Consider the following 23,753-nt stretch of genomic DNA (forward strand, 5'->3'; position numbering starts at 1 on the left):
CCAATATGGAAATTCCATAGAATCCAAAGTCAAGATTGTTTACCTAAGCCGGACACGCTCAGCTGACTCACTGCGGCTTTTCTAGAAACCGCAAACCCGAATTCGCCCAATTTATCTGGGAGTTTGATGATTTGCCAACTGAACAACGAAATGGACTCATGAAATATATGCGTCATTTCCACATGCTTATTATCTAAATACGTAAGTGCTAGTGTTAAACGGGAAACATGAGAGCAAAATTGGCCGGTATGATCCGTGTATTATGCGTTTCCAAGACGTTGCGGCATAGCTGAAAAACAATGTCATGAACTAGATGGCGACAATCATATTTTAGGGGAACCTAAAGCGGTGTGGACAATGTGTGTTGACAGTGGCCGTCGCTCGGCCTGTCGTTGGCTGGACGGGGGTCCTGGTAAATAGGTGAGACCCCTGCTGACAGAGCCCGAACAGCTCCCGTTCCGACGGTACTGGCATGGCCTCGGTGCCCCGCTGAGACCCACTGATACACCTGCGTGCGTCTCACAATGGATACTGGGCCATCAGACGACTCTCACTCCCCACTCTCGGGCCACGAACACGCAGCTCAGTTCATTGGGATGGGTGGACAATAAGGGATTTCAGGGGGTGCTCAGGCATCCTCTTACAGTGGAAAGACTCAAACAAAAGCAAAACCCTGAATAGTCAGAATATACAATGGCCTAAATGAAACCAATTGACCTAGTAATAAATCATATCCCTGTAGTTTTTACTACCCTATGTCCAACCCGTTAAGGACATGGGCTAGGAGTTAGGCCCGTATCTCTGTTAACCCGCGCCCCGTAGGGCTACCGGCGGACCCTACCACGTTTTTGTGAAGGTCAGGTCAAGGTCAGGTCAAATTAGGTCAAATTTCAAAGTTGATATTTCTGCATAAAATGGGTATCCATTCGATGCAGCTCGTCACGGGGAGTCTAATGGTGGTCTTCGTTTTGCTCTACGAGTTCTAGAATTGCCAAAAATTGAGTTTGAAAATTTGACGTCATCATTTTTGAACAGTTTTTTCGCTATAACTTGGCCAAAAAACGAGTTATCGATCTGAAATTTGGTATGTAGATAGAAGACGGTAGGCACTATCACATATATTCCGGTTTTTTCGAAACTCAAAAAACTTTTTGGATTTTTTGGCGAATATATCCAAAAAAATGCTTTTTTGATTTTGGGGGGTCAAAACTCAAAAATTTCAAAAATTCGAGATAGCAGTTTTGTAGCCCTGTCAATTCTACACCTTTTATGTCCTGATCATTTTCCTGTATCTTCAAAGCTGTAGTCCTGACAGGTCTTCTCGCGAAGGTCTTTTTTCGGTCGAAAATGACAGAACATGACGTCACTCTGACGTCATTTGTGGCCAACCTATCATAGCCTCTGGAAAAAATTTTTGGTCACAATGTGTAAAATTGATGCCCAGAGGGGTCCTGAAAGTTTGGTGGCGATATCTCCAGCCGTTTAGGAGATATCGACCGAAAAGGACAGGGGGGTCCGTTTCGGCCCCCCCCTACGGGGCGCGGGTTTTAAGCCGGGTTCACTTCGGCTTTCCGGCCCGGAAAAAAAAATCCGTCTGCCGGGCCGGTTTCAAAATGTTAAAATTGTCGCTAGAAGTTGAACAAGTATCGACGAGCGAATAAGTGGCATTCGACATATCTTTAAGATGCTGGCAAAAGTTCTTTTGTCTTGCGGTCATTCCCCGTTCTTTGATATTTAAATATTTCATTCAAGAATGAAATATTTTATATAGACGCTCTCTCTCTCTCTAAGAATGGGTCGGAAGAAATGTCACTCGTTTTCCTTTAGTCAGAACGTTTAAAGTTAAGAAGGTATATCGTTCCTAGTCCTACCAACTTTGCTTATCATAGCATCATAACATTTAGAAAATAGAGGAACCGTCCTTTCCTTTTTATTGTTGCGTACTAATAATGTTCTTGCGTGGGTGTTAAGGCCGTGTTACATTGCCGAATTTTGGCCACGATCCTGTCGCCGAATCACGTCGTGTAGGAAATCGGCGAACAGTTCGCCGACAGAGCCCGATTTACAGAAAACGGGTGGGGGGCCCCCCTAATCGTGCGCGGGTCGAAGCTGATCCATGATTCGGCGAACATCGCGAATGAATGGCGAATCTGTTGCGAATAGTCGGCGATACCTTGGCAACAAGTCGGCGCACGCAGCGACATCTCGGCGGCGACTCGGCGACTGTTTGGCGATCATGTTCGTTTATTATAAGTTCGGCGAACGGCCACGAAATTTTCATTTTTCATGAAATATTCGTGGCGGTCGTGACGAACCGTAAAAGTCGCGCGGTGGACAACGACTGGTCTGCGAAATGCCAAGACCGTGGAAGAAAGATCCCGAATCGGTCCGCGACATAGGATGACTTGTATATTCGTGCACATTCGTGTACCAAAATTCGGCAGTGTAACAAGGGCTTTAGCCCCCCCCCCCCGCCCGAAATAGGGTTAAAATGGATCTATGCATTCTTAGCCATGCTTGTTTGACTACATACACGTCCAAGCCCGTGAGGCACGGTCAAATGAAACCACTCTAGTAGTGATTGATGCAGCCAAAAGTACTTACTCAAAACATGCATTCGCACAAAACCATTGCAACCTGACCTGGGCTATCCCTGGTCTCGAGAAACTGCAGTTTTGAAACGATAGTGCCATCGTATTTTGCCATTGTAATGGACTCGGCGCTTGCTCTTTCTTCCAAACTTTTCGGGTCAGCTAGAACCTTACCCCTCCCGCTCTGGTGCTTCTATTTTGTACTGTTTGTATAAGCACATGTTCCGCTGAGTGTGGCTGGACGGACTCGTCCCTACGCGCCGCGCCGCGCTCCGCCGGAGGGGCCGCCGGCGACCGGACGCAGTGAGCGGCACATCCGTCTGCCGCGGCTGACCGGGCCGCCGGCTCTATACTGCCGACAATGGGCCGCACCGCCCGGCTATCTGCGCCGCTTTGGTGGTGAACTCAGGCCGGCATAATGTGCGCCCGGCCATGAATGGAGCCAGCCGTCCGTCCGTCATACAGCGCTTCCTCGCGACAAATCAGCGGCAAACAAACAAAGATGTTGCGAGCCCAATTAGCCGTGAAATGGTGCGTGATGGCTCGGCGCGGCCGACGGGACGGGCCGGACGGCTCGGCCGAGCGGCGGCGGCCAGCCAGCCTGGCTCCCCGCTCCTCCACCGGCCGGCCCGTGGGAACGACATGGCTAATTTGTCACAGGCATGTCACGGCCGGCTGACCCGGAATAACCTTAAACCCACGAGACCGGCCGGAGAAACACGCCGATAACATCAGCCGACAGCGCTTTAGCGTACCGCGGCTTCACTAGCTAAAAAAAGATACCAATTCTGCTTACCACTATAAGTTGTTGAAAACCATATCTATATACATTATCAATGATGACCCTGAAAGTGCAAACCCTTGGTTTTATTTTTATGTTTTCAGCACGGCCGATAAATGTGAAAACAATTTCAACTTAATGTCATTTGTTATGTTCCGAAGGAACTAATATTGTCCATTATGTTGCCTATTTAGAGCCCCATTCCAACATACCCAGATTGCTTTCTTTCTGTCCTTTTCTTTCGTGCTTCTTGTAATTTCATGTGGGATCCAAGTCGTACGTAAACCATATCAACTCTTACCCTGGCTAATGCCATATGCATTTATGAGTAATGCCTTTTTGAACATCAATATTTTGTAAAACATTGTTACGATTTGCTGACAATTTGTTCACTGATGCGCATTGTTGAATAACGCCACCAAATTTGCTGTTGAGTCGCGGCCGGGCGGTTGGATGGGGCGGCATAAGCCGCGATCGGCGGCGGCGGCGTCAGCGTCACAGCACCAATGGTGCCGCCATCATCAGCCGCCGCCTTGCCGCTATTTGCCACCTTACCCCGCCAAACACACAGCTTTATTCCGGCCGGCTATTAGCGGCCTGAATGGGCCTCATTTCATGGGTATCGGACGCGCCGAGCCGCTCAGCGTAATCCGCCGGCGGCCCGCCTGCGATTCCCTATCGCCGCAAACGCGCTCTCGGTCGCCGCCTATTTGTCGGCCTGATCCCGGTAAGAATGTCCGACTTTTGTCGCCGCTAATCCCCATTGTCGGGAAGTCCATTGGGCCTTTGTGGCCGGTTCATATTCGGCCGGTTTCAATGGGTGGCGCGGTGTCGGCGCTCCCCGCGGCGGGCGGACGGCGCCGAGAGGGGAGGGGAGGCGGCCCGCGACCCGCCAACTCGTCTGTCACCGGCCGGCGGCCAAATGGCTGCCTGCAGCTGGGCCCGTCTGCTGCCGGTGACGGCGCCGCAGCTGCTCACCGCGCCATCCAGCCGCCACGTACCGGCCCCCAACATCAGCCGGCAATGACAGACAACGCGCCGAGCAGCGAGCGCAGCCCATGGATCCGGCTAAAAGCATGCACCCACTTGGTGGAGACAAATTGATGAAAATCGTCTTCCGATCAGCGTAATGTTGAAACACCCTACGACCTACGTTCACCCCATGTGTTCATTTGCTAAATGATTCATAAAATATTTTGCTTTTGTAATGATCTTTGAGAAATAACTCGGTGTCAAACCGAGTTAAATGTTACATCAATTCAAGACTTAGAATCCATAGTAGGGTAGACCGGGGCAAGTCGCCCCGCCGAGGTAAAACGCCTCACCGATGTTTCTCGGAACTGGCAAGGTTCTCGGGAAACATCCTATTCCTCTCTTCTATAAAACGTGCACTATACGATCATTATATGAGCAGACTGGAAATAAATTGTGATGACTCTTTAGGGAGATATAGCCAAAAATGTGTTTTTGGAGTGATTTTTATGTTTTGTTGTCAGATTATGCATCATGGCGTTCTTTTATCGTCCACATCAGGTTAACGACTTTAATGTATTTTGAACAACTATTGTCTAACGCTTATAATGCCGGGTTGGTTCGTGTTAAATTATGTCTTCCTGGAGTGCAAGGCGTTGTTCTCTGACCGAACTACGTGATGGGGTAAAACGCCTCAGTAGGTCGCGGGGCAAAAAGCCCCATGGGGCGTTTTACCCCATGTGTTGTTCGGACTACCCACTTCCTAATGTTCGGTAGCTGGCGAACGGTATGTTTCTATGCATTTATATGTACTTTTCTCAGCAACTGGATGGCAAAGGAAGTATTTTGTTAACATTTGCATTGCAATAATTCATTATTTGGCCTTATGAGGCAGGTGAAAAACCTGCTCATACAATAGTGTCGTAGCTGAACACCTGATAGGATGGAAGGTGCTAACTTCAGTGCCATGCCTCCCAAGGTCTAACGGACCTTTCATATAAGATTTAGTCAACTAGCATGTTTAATCTTTAATCTAGAGTATGGGGCTTCTTGCCCCAGGCCGTGGGGCGTTTTGCCCTGGGGTTGGGGCAAAACGCCCTATTTGCAGTTGCTTCACAAACCACTTCCTAGCTGGGAGTCCGATCATAAGTGAATGAATTTGAGGGGTGGAATTTAAAGTAAAATGTCCAAAGAACGCATTGAGCACAAATTTGGCCTTCCAGGTTATGTGGGACAAAAGTTAGGGGAAGTTGGGGGAACGCCGAATACTTTTTTCTGACGCCCGTAGCACGCAAGGTAGACAACATAAGCTATTCTTGTTGGCGTCATTCGAGAGGCCAGTCTTTTGCCTTTCAAACATACCAGGCGCATTTTATGAATTATCATACCGATAAGCGCACAAACTAAAAATATCAAAGAAGTGACTTTTTCGGCGTTGCCCCGGACTGCGGGGAAAGCCGAAAATGGGAGAAATGATCTACGGGGAATGCTGACATTGATGTTTTGCCACTTTATCTCAAACTTTATCCAGAATTTATCAAAGCTGACACGCGTTTTAAGAGCTTGAGGACGCTTGGTGCACACTGGAAGTTATAATTGTGTGATATAATAAGAAAATGCCAGGTAAATAATTCCTTATAGGTAACAGGCCGTTGTGTCGGTTGAAAGTGTAATTTGTGTGACTAAAAATTCGCGTTGCTATTCTACAGCAGTAAAGTCCACGTAGCGTGCTTTAACGTGCGTAATTGCACGTTTTCGGCATTACCCCAGCCAGCCATACTTTCATTTGCAGGCCCATAACTTTTCAACGTGCCGTATAAATTTCAAATAGGCAGCACACTTATGCAAAGACATGCTGAAGATTACTTGACCGAATTGGCCAGACAAATGGTAGCATAATGAGTAAGAAATGTAGCTTCAAAGGCGCATGTAGTACAAGGAACGCGTACCTTGAAAACGCTCTTGGCGCCCTCACAGCCGAAGTATTCCGAATGACGACTCGTAACAAACATGCGATAATTGTAGTCACTTAAGCTTCAGAGCATCACTGACAGGTGGCATCCATGTCTTACGGTTTCCGAAATATCTCGAATTTCGGCTTTGCCCAAACTCCGGCATTGCCCCAACTTCCCCTATGTAGCAAACTAAATTATCTGGGGCGTCTTGCCCCAGGCTACCCTACATACGTTCACCAAATATTTCCGAGACATTCAGTCACTTTCAAAATAAGTATCGAGTTGATACTAAATTTGGAAGTGAATTATAAAGTCCGACTGCACGCCCCCCCCCCCCCCCCCCCCCCAGTACGAGGGCATTCACACCCAGGGACATGTGTCTTCTTCCTGAGTTGACATTTACATGCGTACCAGTACGGGGACCCGCAGTTGCTACTGTACAGCGACCCTGAGTAAATTGTCCCAGCACCCTCACAGGGAACAACGATAAGCTGTCAGAGGGCACGCACAGAAAACCTCAGCTGCTCTTGTACAGGGACCGGCAGTCGATATCAATGTTATCGGTTGTTTCTGGACAGGACAGACGGCTAGAGTTGGGGTTCGTGTACAGTAGCAACTGCGGGTCCCCGTACCTGGGGCATTCCACGATAGATCGTACCAGGCCCGTCACCCTCATCTCTCAAATTTGAATGAAAATTGGTACTAGGGGTAATCATAGGCTACAAAAACGCCTGTCAAAGTTTCAGACTTCTCAGATGAAAACTTTTTGAGCTACATTGCATAATATTTTATAAACTTCAGATTGTAAGGGTGAGTTTGATGAGCTATAACTCAAAAACGAGCTAAGCAAGCAACAAACGGTAAACAGCTTTGAACTAACGATGAATCAAAGATTAATACAACTTTTTCTTTAAATTTAAAAGAAAAGCTGTACATATTGAAAAAAAGTCGTAATACTTTTTTAAATTGTCTATAACGGCCCTTGGGACCAAAATTTTTGCCATCATTTTTATTTCTTCAAAATAAAGTTCAGGTCATTTAAAATCGACATGCAAAAAAATAGAAAGGTGTTCTTTCCATAAGTTCCTCATTCTAATGCATACAAAATGGGTTTCCGGGGGTCGGTACGACCCCAGCTCGCCGTTTCGCCTCTAATGGAGCTAGAACCTTGCGGAAAAACGAACATGTGCGCCGTTACAAGATGCATCGAATGATACCACATTTTAAGGTCTGGGGTCCATTGGTGACCCCTGAGGTCATTTCAAGTGACCCAAATTACGGGTCCGGTTTTTGGTAGATAACTTCGCAACAAATGGTCTCATAGCCCCGATTTTAGCATATTTGTGTTTGCCTAGCTCCGGCGCGTCGAATGGTATACTGTTTGTTCTGGTGAGGTCAGCTTAAGTCGCTGACCTCGGGTCAGCACACTGCCGTGTATATTTGGCTCCGCTCCCCGACCGGGCGGCCCAGCCGGCAGCCAGCCCCCGGGCATCACGTGACCGCCCCGAGTCCGCGGCAAAGCCAACCAGCGCGGCGCTGGACAAACAGCGCCGCCACAGAGATGGTTAACAGTCGGGTTAGGCCACGAAGCTGGGTGAATGAGATCATATTGCACATCATTCGATTCGCAAGGTCTTCCCGAGTCCATTGGTAGCTTTCCCGTCTCTCTAGCTCAATTTGATCGAGAGTTATTGACGAAAAACTCTTATGACCCTAGTGACGTACGAATGACGTCACGCAAGGTCAACAATGGAAACGTGAGGCAAAAATGACTTCAATTGGACTTTCAGTAACCAGTGATGTCACTAGGCAGCTTTACCACGCCATTTGTAGGCTCTCTTCCCGAAATCACAATTCGAGACCATTAGGTACGGTAACGCAAAATAAGTACATTTATAGAAAGAACACCTTCCTAATTTTTTTGCATACTACTTAATAATGATCCAAAAATGTTTTTAAGTAAATAAAAATTCAAAAAAATTTGGTCCCAAAGGCATAAAAATGCAAATGAAAGGAAACTCGATGTGTTATATATCAATTATCAAAAATAGTTTTTATTTCAAAATTTTAAAAATGCATATTATTCTTTGTTTCAATGCAAGTTCAATGCCGTATAGCATTTGGCATTTGGATTATCCGTCTTAGAGTTACAGCCCGCCAAACTTGGCGCTGCAACGCAAGATCCAAAACATGTTATACCTTATAACTCAAAAACTGCTCTTCGGATTAGTCTGAAATTGTCACAGGAGGATTCCGAGCCCCTGATTACCCCTTAGACCAATTATCGTTAAAATCCGAGAGATGAGGGTGTCAAATTGGAAAAAAGTGGTACGATCTATCGTGGAATGCCCCACCTGTAAAATTTTTGTTTATTTACTGATTTTAGTTTTTATTTATTGACTTTTTAACCTACTTTTGACTTGATCCTCGCCAGGGAGGTCATTGAGTGGCCTGATATAAAAGGTAGGTACATCGAGTAGGGGGGAGTAGGAGCGATTTTTGTGCTCCCTTTAGGCTTTCATGCCTCCTGGGGCACGTAGCGAGTACGTGCCCCAGGAGGGTCGTTTACCACTAAGGCCCTTAGTGGTAAACGACGTTCGAAAGGGCATACAAATTATGAAATTGATAGGTGCTTTGACCATTTCTATGGTCAGGTCAAAGTTCAGATCACCAAAGGTTAGGTCATCGAATGTCATTTGTTAGTTTCTCGATTTTGACGTCCTTCGACAAGATGACTCAACTCGTGAACGTAATTGCATTCAAAATCATCAAAAACAGCCTATAGCTTTATGAAGTCCATTCACCATTCTTCCTTAGATATTGCCTAACTATGCCTGTATCTTATATGTAGTTGACGCTTGTCTCCCAGAGGGGAAAAACGGTCAAAGTTGACGCATTTGATGAAATTGTTTTTCTGTAATAATTTTTGACAACACTGACAACAACACAACACGTCATTAATTTCATCAATTTTATTTTACCAGTAATTTAATTCTATCAGCGTCATCAATTTTAACAGGATTCTGTTTCTCTCGTCTATTTATATTGAAGTTTTATGTTGAAAGGTCAACTTGACAGTAAACTCAAACCTTAGGTCACCGATATAGAAAATTGGAGATGTGCTTCATACAACTTGTCATCCTTATCAACGTGTCGATCCTTTGGCGTTGCAAAGGCAATCGTTCAGTCGGTGACCGGTGTAGTTGGGGAAGCATTGAGATGCGGTCACTTGACATAGGCGGCGGAACGGGGAGGGCACCGGGGCACCGTGCCCCCTTTGATTTGGGCATTTGATACATTAGGCCTATGGGCGTTGCATGGAAAGAATGGGACCAAAAGTCGGCAGTGCCCCCCCCCCCTTAATTGAAGGTTTTCCGCCGCTACTGTCACTTGAGGTGACCGGATGGCGAATCCAGAAAGGCGGTCTTGGACGCTGTTGTGGGTGCATACTCCCAAAACAGTTTCTTCAAATTCCAAAGCTCGTCAGATTTTGAATTCTTCAACGCACTTCTGTGCAGTTTATAACAAACTCTCCCTGATAAAAATTGTTAAGTTTTCGTTTTATTCTCGAAAAAAAAAAAATCGATTTAGGGCGCTGTGGGGGAGGGTTTTGCCCCAAATACCCCCCCTGGATTCTCCAGTGCCTGACCTATGACCCGGAAGAAATCAATAAGACAGAACCAAGTGGTTTTACGAGTCTTTGGAACAGGGTCGCGCAGAACTCGTCTTTTATCCACAGACATAGTAAATGTTTATGCAATGTGCAGATGTGCTTATGTGAAGTTTACGTTTATATATGACCTGCTAACACAATACGCATTCACTGTTATATTTTCCGTGTTTAAAAATTGGTACGCTAACGCTAAAATGCATGATGCATTGCATATACATAGTGCCGTATGCATTCATATTGTTTTTATTACGTCCATGTTTTGACCGATAGTGTGCTTTGATATTCATTCATTCCAAACATTGGAACCTCCTGTTCGTACGAAATCAATCGGCTACAAAAGTATGACTTAGATCGTACCATTTATGTGGCGACCGATAGGCAACTTTTTAGACGGACACATTTGGCACTGTGTGATCTCTGATTACACGGAAACTCAAAGTACTTTTAAAGCATGTATTTTCCGCCGGTTCTGCACCCCAGTATGTTTGTGAAAGAGGTAAGTAAGTATTTACTCGTACATGGTAACAGGTTTCAGTGCACACAAAGACAAACTGTTCAGAGACGCTCTGCAGTCTGCACTATAAGTAGGTACTGACGCCGCTTTAGCTGACCTCCGCTGGGCCAGAACAGAAAGTGCGTAAACGCAAACACAACAGTTACAGTGGGGCACTACAACCCGAGTGGCGTCCTTTGCCAAGGATGCCCACGACTGTTCGAACTACAAATTAAACACGTTGCAAACACGCTACATATGCAAGCCGTCCTTAACAATTGTCCAGGTGATTATTAAAAATCAGCCGAGAACACGCACACGCATACGGCGCACCACCTACGCAATACAAAAACATAACGCACACCGACGCACATGCACACATATATCCGGACAAAAATACCAATAAAATAGTCTACAATATATTCCAAACAACCACCTATTTTTACCATCAGTCCTTTCACCGTTTCTAATTTCAGAGTTCGTTCTTTTTGAACATGTCGGTGATGAGCCTCTCGATGGGGATGTCTCGGATGGTTTTCTTGAAGAAGAGCTGCTCGATGAGCGCGGCGGGCACGTCCCGTAGTGTGGCGGTGACGAGCAGCAGCTTGGCCAGCCGGGTGGGCTGCGTGGGGTAGGCGGCTGCGCTATAGCGGGTCAGCGTGAGCTGCGCCTGGTCCTGCAGCACGCTCACGGCCGCCGCCTGCTGCAGCTCCCGCAACGGAGAGCCGCCGCGCGGGAACTCTGCAAATGCACGGGCAGAGAGACGCTATCAGATGGTTGCATCTGGGGGCCTGCCGTATACCTCAGCATAATGTGAGCATTATCGTCCGAAGCAAGAGCCGTTTTGATACAATCGGTCATTGCGTTCTCAACAAGAAAAGTAAAACACCAGGATGTAAGCAGCAGACTGCAAGCTATCCCGCTGGTGGTCACTGACCTGTTTTGAAGAGGACGATCCACTTGAGGCACATGTACTCGGTGGGGTCGACACGGAGGGCGCGCAGGCGAGCCACCACCTCTCTGAGCTGGCCGACCTCCTTGAGCAGAGGCAGCACGTGCTCGGCGGACTGGTGGACGGCGGCTCCGGCGAGCGCCAGCAGCGGCTCCACCTCCACGGGCAGCACGGTCTGCGCCAGGCTGAGCACAAACAGCTCCCGCCAGCTCTCCTGCAGCAGCACCACCTGCAAATACAGGGGACACGGGTCACCAACTGCAGATAGGAGACACGGGTCACTAGCTGTACTGACCGACGGGGGAGGGGGACACAGGTCACCAGCTGCACACAGGGTGACAAGGATCAGCACCTGCAGACAGAGGGACATGGGCTACTAACTGCATACTGGGGACACGGGTCACTAGCTGTGCCGACGGCGGACACAGGTCACTGTTCGACCTTCTCGTTCTCAAAGACAGGACACAACGAGCCAGCCATCTTCCCCACAGACCAGGTCACAGGTGCACGAACGGGGCACATAGGACAACCCACCATTCTGCAGCGAGTGAGAGCCGAGACTAGCCAACTGACCTGGTCCCGGTAGGGCAGCGCGGTGAAGGCCGGCAGGTGTTTGGACCAGTCCACGTTTCCGAACAGGATACGGGCGGCTGACTCGCAGAGCGTCTCCGGCGAGCTGACCAGCGGCAGCAGGAACTCGCCGCGACCGTACTGCAACAGCGACGGACCCATCTCGGTCAGAGCGGCGGATTGAATCCGGTCAGAGCGAAGGGCGTCACCGCGGTCAGAGCACTCGGTGGACACGCTAATAAAACACGAGGTAATTGGGCTAAATGAAGCGCTCATTGAAGTGGATGAAGTGGATGTGCTCAATGCACATTGAAGCACTCACTACATTTTCAATATCCGCTTTTCTGCAATGTGCTCTCAGCAGTGCGCCCTGCAGTGCTCACCTTTGGTATGGGCAGGTAGGGGAGCGCGGCGCTGGTGGGCGGCGCCGGCAGCGGCAGCGGCGGCTCGCCGGCCGGCTGGGGGCTGCTGGAGTTGGCCCGGCCGGCCGGCTCCCCGGCCCGCTCCGCCGCCGGACGGCTCAGCTCGGCCGCCGCTGACGAGGGCGGGGGCGGGGGCGGCGAGCAGCCCGGAGAGTGGCCGCCATCGCCGTACAGCAGCGACATCTGGCGCCGCAGCGTCGAGTTCCGCGGGCCCCGCTCGTGCTGAACCGCTGTGAAGACACCAGGGGATCGGCAAGGTCAAGAACACTCTCCTGTCATGCTCTTCCACATCGATAACCCTCCGCCTAATAAATTTGAACACAGTGCGTGCTTCCTTATGAATTAACAGTTTCTAGTTTCCTAGACGGATTTCGAGATTTCAGACAGCGGCAATGCCTAGTGTGACTTTCTCCGACTGTCTCGCTATGAAGCGCTGTGCGGCCCGGGGCGATGAAGTCCCGTTTCACGGCCCATTTGAACCGGTGGCCGCGCGATCGGACCGTGCCTCGGTGCGGCGCGGGCCGCGGATCACTCACGGTGACCGGCCCCGCTGCGCGCCCGTGTTGTCACATCCGCTTATCGCAATCGTCCATCTGGGGCGGCCGGCACAGGCTCGCTCGCCAGGTGAAAACACAGCGTGCTATTACATACAGCCGGGCGGCTAATCGGACGGCCCAGTCGCAGTACATCCGGCCGACCGATCCGCCGACGGCGCTCCGTGCTCGTCCTAGTCAGAGGTGACCTGTCGTCGACCAAGCCGCGGCAACAAAAACTTCGCCACAGAGGAGTGCGGAGGCAGCCGGCCCCGAAACTGGAGCCGCGTGCCTGCCGCCTGACTGAGCGCCGAGCTCCGAGCGACGGACGGAGCGCCGTCTGTGCCGGCACGACCGAGACCCCGAGCCGTGTCAGCGGCCCGTGCAGTGATTACTCAACGCGGCCGGAGACACGGGCCGCACCAAACACGTGTAAACCAGCGGTAGACAGGAGAGAGAGGGAGAGAGAGAGAGAGAGAGAGAGAGAGAGAGAGAGAGAGAGAGAGAGAGAGAGAGAGAGAGAGAGAGAGAGAGAGAGAGAGAGAGAGAGAGAGAGAGAGAGGCGCGGCGCTCGGCTCGTCCCAGACACTAGTGAGTAGTGGTGTCAATCGGAACTTGAATCTTCGGAATTCCGATCTTGTCCAATGTCCGATTCGGAATTCGGTTGGACAATGACAGCAGGCTTTGGACAACATTGGACATTCGCCTGCTACACCTCGACATTTTTATAAATGAGTAATCGTGGTTAACATTGATTGGCTATATTAGAAAGCTCAGCATTCGATATGATTAACATTTCCGAGCTGGTGACGCTTCATTAAAAGCAAATTAGATAACAGTGTTGAGTGTAAAGCATTGCGTAGGTGCCGGACATCTTTGGACAAATGGCTGGCTCGGACATTTTTGGACGGACAGTCGACGTAAGTATTGGACATTGGACGGACATTGGACATACGTTTTCTGAAATTGACACCACTACCAGACACCCACTCACCGTCTCGGTTCATGCCGGCCTGGATGCAGCGGCTGAGTCGGCAGGCGCGGCACTGGTTCCGGTGCGTCTTGTCCACCAGGCAGCCGCCGGCCTCCTTGGCCTTGCACACGTACTGCCGGTTCCGGCGGATCGAGCGCTGAAAACGGTCGTAGCTCGTCAGCGCACGGTATCGTAAAAACGTCAAACCGTTTTGTTGCTGTGGTCCTAATTGAAGGACAGTCACCATTGCCACGGAAATAGGCATGTCAACCTCTCAGGTTTGACGCACAATTGATTTGCATCGATAGTTAGTTATATAAGCATAAAATTGTGACCACTGGCGCTGAGCTGGGTGTAAAGTAAACGGGTGATAGGTACCGGTACCGAGTCACCAAATGCCATGGATGGAGACGCCACTGCGGTGTGTAATGTTGACGTATGTGCGGTGCGCCCCTGCCTTGCATTCTCCGTTGATTTGTACTGTCGCCATCGCCCTGCCCTCTCCGGTGATGTGCAGTGTAGGTAGTACACCCCTGCCCTGTCCGGGGTGCGGCGTTCTACCGCGCCCCTGCCCTCTCTGTGGTGCAGTGTACCGGAGTCGGAATTAGCTCACGTTCCTGAACGCTCGTCGGAGCGATGTCCGGGCCATTAGCATGATAAAAGGCGCCGGGCCGGCCGTCGTATCAGGCACCAGCCGCATGGGACAGCTCTCATCGCTCCGGCAACGGGCCGACCCGACGCTGTCACCACTACCTACATCACCCATCCCATCACCATGCTACATCTCAGGTAGCTTCGATAAGCGCTCAGTTATGACTTACGTTGAAATAATATGTCAGGAATCACCTTGAAGTAAATTAAAAACGCATTGATTACCTAAAACCGCAAACATTTTACGTTTAGATTAGGAAGTTTGTGAAAAAGGCATTCCAAAAGCATGGGAATTGGGATGAGTCATAAAACGTCGACTTTTGAACCTTAATCGGTCCTTCATCACAACCAGTAACAAGAGAGGAAAAGGCTGAGGCAGCCTCTGATTTCATTTGGGTTCAGGTGCTTCTCCGAATCCGTTCCCTCTGGCAGTTGACTCATTCTCATCAAGAAACGCAACTCCACGCTGTGAATTTCCAACGCATGACAGCACCCTGCATCATGTGATCCGCGCCACTCGAGTCGGCTCAGTCAGTGGCTGTAATTTGATAGTGCGGCGCCGGCCGCCGTCGGCCGGCGGCCGGTGACTTCAGCTCGGCACAGGACGGGAACACCAGCCGGGAGCACTGACCCAGCCAGCGCCGCGCGAGCTCGCTGGGACGCACTGCAGCGTCACTGCTTCTTACCTTGAAGAAGCCGGCGCAGCCGTCGCAGGCGAAGATGCCGTAGTGCTTGCCGGACGAGTGGTCCTGGCACACCTTACACGGGATGTCGTACAGAATGCGACCTGAAAAGGGATCAGAGAAAGCCGTCAATGAACCGCAGTCCGCAGTGAAACGTCAGTGAAACAGTTACTTGATTCCGTATGAGTAGGTGCTCCATTTTTGTCTTGTTTCCGTTTATCTTTTTCATTTCTATGACATTGTACGAGCAATGATGTCTGACGTTTCAGTCTGCTGCAATGAGACATTCAGATTGTGTCCTCCATTTTGTGACTGCCTGAGCCAGTTTCTACTGTCTCTCGGCCTACGCGCCTCCTCTCCAGCTCCAGGCCCGGCACCACCCGTTCAGTCCCGGCGCCGTGACCTGCGTGGGTGGCCGGCCCGATCGGCGGCCCGGTCGACGCTGCCGCCGGCACCGCTAACGCGCTCAGAAGGGTGGAAAATGGCCGCCGCGCCGCCGACACGTATGCAGATGCGGCCCGTCGGCGGGGCGGGCGATTTTCCGGTCGGCCGATGTTTGAATCAGCGATCGATTGGCAGCCAGCCGCTCAGCCGCTCGGCCGGCGAGCAGGGCCCACCAACAAAAACGCCCGCGCGCCGCCGCTCGGAGCGGCTCCAGTAACGCCGCTGCGGTCGGCGGCCCGAGCCCGAGCCGAGCTGCGGTCACACGGCTGGGACGGCACTGACTGCAGGCGGCTGGGACGGCACTGACTGCGGGGGCAGCCACGGCACTCAGCAGTTGCCGTATCGGGTCCTGCAGATTCAGCTACACTTCATAGATTCACTGACGGCATGTAATATCCGAGAATTAGCACCTATGCTGCAAACTGTCATGTCATATATTGTCATGCATTTCCAACAATTAGTGTTTCGATTTACACCAACCTCAACAACCGAACTTTTTCCTCATGAATGTTTTCAAACATTTTATGACACACAGATAACGTAGGTATTGGTGTTTTGAGACATTTCATCAATGCCTCTACCAGCTACCTAACTACCTACCTAAACCCAGAAATATCACGCACAGATCGGGACAAACATTTCAAACCACCGCCATTGTGTACGAGGCATCCGTTATCCGCGTGATGAGCGTGTTAACACCGGCTCCCCTGTTTGTTGCCAAATAGGGTGACAGCGCCCACCAGGCCCCGCGCCGGGCCGCCCGATCGATATTCACAAATAATGGAGTGCCCGGTTTCCATTAGCTCCGCTTAGCTCAATCATCTAATAGCAGTAATCAGCGCGGCTGGCATTCATCCAGTCCGTATAACGACTTCCTGATGTCGGCGAGATGTGATTTGACGAGCTGCGGCGCACCTGCGGCCTGTGTGCTGGTGGGGCGGCCGGGACAGGCTCGGCTCTCCGGCGCGGCGTTCTGTCGGGGCGGCCGGACTCGGCTCCATCCCCGGCAGTGTCGCCGGCCGACAGCCCCGCGGCGCGGCGTCCGTCCGGCCGTCAGCCGGGGACAATGTGTGTCGGATGCTCCCCTCCCGGTCCCCCGGCGCGGCCGGCGGCTCCCGCCTCTCAGCCATCGGACGTTCATCGTGTCACCTCCGGCCGGCGCCCGAGGCGGAGGGGAGGGGTGGCTGCTACTCGGGAGGGAGGGCAAGCTACTGGAGAGTTATGTATGACACATACTATAAACAAACCTGAACATGGGAGGCAGAACGATTCGGACAGGGGAGTGCAGTGCTATAGCTGCTTGTAGTTTGAAATAGAACATCAAATTTTTGTAACTCTAGATGAATATTTAAGAGGATTCTAGGTGTGATAATTTAAGAGTTCTCTTCAAGCCGTCAACAGTTTCCGGCTTCAACTTTTTTTTAAAGATAAAACCAAATGTAAAGCGTTGGCGTGTTCAGCACCTAAATGCTTATCGAATGATGTTCTTCATTCCTTGGCTTACCTACTGCTTTATTTCGCCGGCTGCTATTTGGCCCCCAGCTGGGAAATTTGAGCCGGGGCAGGCTCTCCACCCATGACCTTGTCTCTTCAGGTACCTAGATGTAAGTTAAGATGGATAGTAAAACACAAAAGCGTTTAAATAGACCGGATACCTCCAATTCTTTCAGAAACCGTATTGGGAAAAATTCCCATCGGGTTTAGCATTGCGTGATAATTGATATAGCATTAGCAAACCTTTACGTAGACGACCATAAAGTCAATGGCATTGAAATAATGGAATAGATTGGTACACACAGAAAAATATTGACACCGTTAGCGGTGTAATTGCACAGTACATATCTGAGCACTTGAGGAAAGTTAATTTAGCCCCTTCCCCGCTTAAATTACTCGCGCTTCTAAATGAACACCAGGAAGAAGGTAATAGAACACTGTTAGGAGGGTTGGGTGTTTTACTACATGTAGCAAAACACCCAACCCTCCTAACAGTGTTCTATTACCTTCTTCCTGGTGTTCATTTAGAAGCGCGAGTAATTTAAGCGGGGAAGGGACTAAATTAACTTTCCTCAAGTGCTCAGATATGTACTGTGCAATTACACCGCTAACGGTGTTAATATTTTTCTGTGTGTAGGTATTGATGATATAGGGGAAAGTGGGTGTATTGCGCCCTCCTAACCAATTGCGCCCACCTACATTCCCACGGATTCAATGGCATGTTTAGAATTTTGTGTTCGAAAACATTATTTTTACCACTGGATTGTTCATTTTATGGCCCAAACACTCCGATGAAGCCAATCAGCAAGGCTCATTACGCCATCAAAGATGGTATGGTGTTTTCTTAACTTTTTTGCAGTATTTTGAACCGTTGGCTATAAAAATTTACGATATTTGTGTAATTTTCAGAGTGATATTTAGAAAGAAAAACCCATTTTTCATTGTATATCACTGAAACCGTAAACTTCCTGCAACATCTTTATGATAACTTCTATGCTTTTATTAAAAAGTAGCTCAATTTTAATTGCGCCCATGGCAATTGCGCCAGGGGGGCGCAAATAGAATAATGGTGTAGCCATTGTATCACGACAGTATGAATGCATCATTAACTGATTGCAATAAAGAAGGAGTTGAATGTCAGGCAAGGGAGCAGCCCGCTGTTGTCAGTCCGCAAATTATCTCTATCGTCAAACTTATAATGCAGCTGCCATTTAGGCCACGACTTTTGGTGTAATTGACAAAATACGACATTTTCAACATGGACTCAGGCGTGAGAAGTGACAGCTATGATAAAAAAGTAAAAACTGGTGTCATTAAGTTGTCAAAACGATAAAAATTATTAATTTTGAGAGAACCGATTGAAAATTTAACTGTATAGGCGCATACGTTCACATATATCTAGTCAGTTACAGTAAACGTTTTCGTTGCACTTTTACAAGCGTACGGACACATGTAAAGTTATCTACCTGGGCAAAAAACATCGCAATTTATATCTACATTTATTATTCATCCAGCCTGAATATCATTATAAATGTTTAAGTAAGCCGCACAGACATTAGACTGCCCGGGTGTATGCATTCCGTCTCATTCACTTAGCCATGTTAAAGTATAGGGCGCAATTGGGTTCTAATTGCGCCATCCCCCTGGCGCAATTTACAGCAGTTGTTGGCAAATGCGCCCTTTTGCATGTTTTTGAAAAAGCAGCTGTCAGAAGCAAACGAAACATTCTTAATTGATCGGGAGGCTCTTAAATCGTAGCCAATGAGCTCCTCTTTGAAATGGTTACCAGTGCATGCTTATATCTCCAGCGGTTTTCTTGCAATTAGCGTTTTTCCTTAAGGTGACGCAATATCCCATAAACCACTTTATTTCGCCGGCTGCCATTTTGCCCCCAGCTGGGATTGGAAATTTGACGTAGCACGCCAGTACGCGGTAGGTATTGTGTGTTGGTGCTTCAGTAACTCCATTTAAGCGAAGTAACCACTTAGTTAGGCATTTGTGTGTAATGGCTGCAACATTTCTAGCAATTAGCATAGCGTGCAGCATCTTCAGCAGAAAAAAACATTACCTACAATAACATTTAAATATTCTTATATATCCTGGGCCTATGTACTTTTTTCTACGCATCCCAACCTTCAAAATGGCCTCAAAAAGTCAAAAGTTAAAAAACGCCTCATAATAATAATTCTACAAAAAGTTGTTAGGTAAATGGCCTCTTACGCCACGGGTGTTGTAAGACAATCCCCGCAGCATTAAGCAAATCGTTTTACTTCAAGTTTATTGTAAAATACAAAAGCTTTCGATGCATACAGTATCTTGATCACGGTCAATGAGGTGAATACTTATTCAGCGATCAAGATACCGTATGTATCGAAAGGTTTGCCTTTTACGATTAACTTGAGTTATTCCCTATGATCATTCTACATCTGTCATGGATTCGTTACAAACTCGTTTTAAGCCACATTAACACGACATACCAGTCCCGTAGCTCAGTCAGTAGAGCGTTGGACTCCGCGTGGTGAGAGCAGCGTACCCGGTTACAACAGTCCGGGTTCGAATTGCGACGGGCACTTGACGTTTATGGGCCTCCTGACAGGTATGACTGCGGTTGGTGGCAGGCCGTAGCCAGGCGAAGTCAGTGAGGGGACCGGCCGTGCGCGGCTTTGTGCGCACGTTAAACTTTGGACTCTTAAGTTCTGCCATAGAACCGGAATTGCGCGATCGGAGGGTAGAGGGCAGGGTCAACGCAACAAGCTTTGCTTAGCGGGGACTCTGTTCTTGTGAATCCTTCCAATGAAAATGTTCGGACCAGGGCACTAAAGAGTGTTCGGACTAAATTTATATAAAGAAAATGCCAACACAACCACGAGGTTTCGTCTTTCCAAAAGCGAAGTCGGATATGTTTCTTTAGCGGTCAGCACTACTGGCTGGCCGCTGCATTAATTCGTGCTGGCCGCATTGCCCGGTTTCATGCATAACGGCTGGCGGCTGCTGCCAGCTGTTCTTTGAGTGAACTGAACTCGGTCAAGTTAATACACCTATTTGCACTTATTTAATGTATAACATTTTAAGAGTCTTAATAAAAAACAACATTTCCGATGCTTCTAATAAGTCGGCTTCAATAGTAGGGGAGAGTGGGGTAAGATGCCCAGGGTGGGAAAGACGCCCCACCCCCTCTAGCGGCGATACAAAGACTCGAACCTGGAAATGAATGTTCTTAGCGTAAAGCGGAAGCCTGCCTTGTTAACTGCACAAAAATTTGCGGAGCTCAGTTGGGCAACGGCTGGCTGGTGATTGCATGTTCTTTATTTGCTGCTTTCAAAAAATATTTTGAGGTCAAAACATTGTAAATATAAAAGAAAGTAGATAATTTTTGCGTCCCTTGCTATAGTCGTGATACATTAACATGCGTGTACTGTGTCCCAAACAGTTTGTTTCAGGGTGTGGTTTTATGGCTAACAAATTGTACTGATTTAATGTTAATTCGGTACCTTGGGGTAAGATGCCCCCTGCCCTGATGGGGAAAGACGCCCCCCTAAATCCGTATGCTGGCCTTCAAGGAACCCGTCAAATCATTTATTACATACTTGTGTTGTGATGAGAGACAAAATCCGATCTGGGGACTATTGAGAGTCCAGTACGGTCGGGTGCTCCCCATGCCGGTCTCTCTGCACACACAGCGACTTTTTGGGCGGCATATGACTCTGAGAGCCCTCATGACGGCCTCTGTGGGCCCCATTATTGGCTCCAAGGCCCCTCACGACATCTTTTGAGGGCTCCCACGTTGGCTCCACGGGCCGTGCTGGCATCTGAGGTCCCCACGATGGGCTCGAGGTCCCTCAAGCATCATAAAGACCTATAAGGGCCCCACAGCGGTCTCCGAACGCCACCACGGAGGCTTGTTTGGCCGCGCTGAACTATGATGGCCCTAAAGATGGCCTCTGAAGTCCCTTACGACTACTTTTGAGGGCCCTTTCGATGACGTTTAGTGTCTATTGCAGGCTCGAAGGGACTACTGATTCGTTCAGGCGATTCACGTGCCCATTTATGTCACATACCTATAGTGCAGGGGGCATCTTCCCCAACGCCAGGGGCGTCTTTTCCACCCTGTGGGGTAAGATGCCCCCTTTCACTTCTTCAGGAAAATTCTTAATAGCATAAAAGCTATCATATTTCAGGCACGAAAGAGTGTTATTTTTTGAGAAAAATGACGTCGGCTTCCGTTGAAACTCCAAGTTTTTGCTTTCCGATCGTCATTTTCGAATAATATATGACAAAGTAAAACCCTGGGCATCTTTCCCCACTCTCCCCTAATGTGTAAGACGGTTCAACGCATAGCCTGGGTACCGGCGGCAGAAAAGGTCGCCCAGGGAGTAATTCTGACGACCAGCGAGACCGGGCCCGGGGCCAATTAAAATTCTGTCAAGTTTCAAGGTCGCAACATGCCGTCACTTAAGATATTTATAAGCGCCAAAAACAACGGCGTTTTATTTCGGCCGAACAGGAACTTTATACCAAGGAGTAGATAAAATAATTGGTGACGCTTCCCATCATTTTTTCTTAAATTGTCGCGGGGTGATATATAAGTAGAAGCTACTTCAACAAAAATGCCCCAAAATAAAAATTGAAAATAAAACTTTGAAATGAGCCTATGGCTAAAATTTTCGTCAGCTGGCTCTTCAACAGTTGTTCTGCCATTGAGCAGCCTTTACACGAAAAGCCAAATAGTTTAAGGCGGCAAAACATGCGTTGAGGCCTATTACCGACCCCGGGCGTCGTAAATGGATCTTTCAAACCTGTCAAGTAGATTGTATGGTACCTATGATCTGCATAATTACAAATTGGTAGCTAACTCATAAACGCAGACTGACAACCAATGAAGGGTCGTGGGCTGACGCCGTCCTGACCGAATCTTACCGTACTTGAGAACACCCAAAATTAAAAATGTCCATACCCCAAAAATGTCCTATATAATCGTGTGTCATCTTTCGACAGCCATTTAGATGCGTCTCATGCTGTTTTGCTACGCAATAGTTACATTGTATTTCTAGCTCAATTAAACTATTAGAAAGTTTAACGTCATCTTACGTATAATTTGCATAATGTCACCCTGTCCGAGTGAGTTCATGCCAACGTCATCGTGTAAACATTTTATTTTTACACCTAAATAGGTGGGTAGGCGTAGGGGAATATAGCGAGCACATTTTACCCTAGCTGTGTGCTTCATTAACGTAGTACCTACCTAATAAGAATAATTTCTTTTGTTGTCGTGGACTCAAATTAAAGGAAAAAACATTGCAGGAAGGATCTTATAATAATGTTGTCGTGTTTAAGTTCAGTAGGGATTGAATGCCAGAAAATACGAAGTGTCGCAGGTTGGCTATTTTACTTTGTAAATGTCGAACTTGAACCGAGTTCCAGCAACTAGCAAGGAGAGAACCATATTTTGACTGTCCCAGTACCTATACCTATCTATTGGATAACACCATGTTCTTTTAATTTAACATTTAAAAAGGCTTTGGCCTTTGAAGCATGGAGCACTTTACCAACTTAGGTCTTTCAACATTATTCTCTTATGAACAAGTCCCCTGACAATAAAAATCAATATACCTACCTACTTATTGCACGTCACAGTCCATGCACACAAAGTTCGCTCTGCACATCCAGCAACAAATGCCAAACGGCCGTCAGTCGGCGCCATTCTGACTTACTTGAGGGGCTGGTGGTCATCTTGCCGGCGACGCTGAGGTCCATGTCGTCGGTAGTCACCGGCCGCCTTTCTCACGTCAAATGACTCTCCAGCCGCCACCATCAATCACTGACTTCTGGCCGCCGGCCCGGCCTCTGATTGGTCGCCGCCGCGCAGGCCCCGCCCCCCGACTCGGAGGCGCCTCCCCGGCAGCCACGGCACAAAGCCGGTTTTCAGGTCAGCGAGAAGAAAAGAAAATGGCGTGGCCGCCGCCGCTCTCGTGTTACCAAAGAAGCCAGCGACGGGAGCGGCACTGACGGCTGAAAGGCGACCTTTGCCCCTCCCTCTCCCCGGAGATTCAGCGGCGACCGTTTGGTTCGTCCCCGCGCATGGGTGAAACTTTGACATCACCATTGGGGTCCCAAACGTCCAAGGGGGCCTCCATTTAGTGGGGGCCTCCAAGCAATTAGGGGCCTCCAATTGCGGAAGCGGTAATTTACGAGCCACGCCAGGGCCTCCTCTAAGAAATTTTCATTGGGGGACCAGAGGCTCAGAAGCCAAACATGGGGTACCCCCAAATCCAGTTTTCTCATCGGATTTAGGCCACTTATTTTTCGTCACAGCTCTGATGCCATGATTTTCTTTTTTAATATCGATAAAGAAATGGTAGGTCACCTGACCCTACTGGTGGATCCAGGCCAGCAGGGTGACATTGTATGTAAATATCCCCCGCGGCATCCGAAATCGACGAAAATTTCTGGCTTTTTCACTTTTGACAATAAAACACAATGCCTTTATAATAGAAAAAAAAATTAACGGCACAGCATTGCGCAAGGAATCTAGCCGTAAGCCGACCCCAGAAAGTGTGAGGGTTAAC

At 48.7% G+C, this 23,753-nt stretch overlaps 1 protein-coding gene across 2 annotated transcripts; it reads right to left on the reverse strand.

The window, feature by feature from the left end:
- Nucleotides 1-10,419: 10,419 nt before the first annotated feature.
- Nucleotides 10,420-22,992, reverse strand: LOC122385950 (nuclear receptor subfamily 2 group E member 1-like). 2 transcript variants are annotated; one of them, XM_043374676.1, is made up of 8 exons: nt 22,899-22,992; nt 15,253-15,353; nt 13,937-14,072; nt 12,489-12,639; nt 12,371-12,443; nt 11,991-12,128; nt 11,403-11,646; nt 10,420-11,206 (listed from the first exon to the last, which is right to left on the reverse strand). In XM_043374676.1, exons 1-8 carry the CDS (start codon nt 22,939-22,941, stop codon nt 10,938-10,940), a joined length of 1,155 nt encoding a protein of 384 aa, XP_043230611.1. In that variant the 5' UTR covers nt 22,942-22,992; the 3' UTR covers nt 10,420-10,937. The 2 variants fall into 2 exon arrangements, with proteins under 2 accessions (XP_043230611.1, XP_043230610.1); XM_043374675.1 differs by having other exon boundaries at nt 12,371-12,639.
- Between the last annotated feature and the right edge of the window lie 761 nt (nt 22,993-23,753).

Source organism: Amphibalanus amphitrite, unplaced genomic scaffold (assembly GCF_019059575.1).
Source record: "Amphibalanus amphitrite isolate SeventyFive unplaced genomic scaffold, NRLGWU_Aamphi_draft 000235F_arrow, whole genome shotgun sequence".
NCBI lineage: Eukaryota > Metazoa > Arthropoda > Thecostraca > Balanomorpha > Balanidae > Amphibalanus > Amphibalanus amphitrite.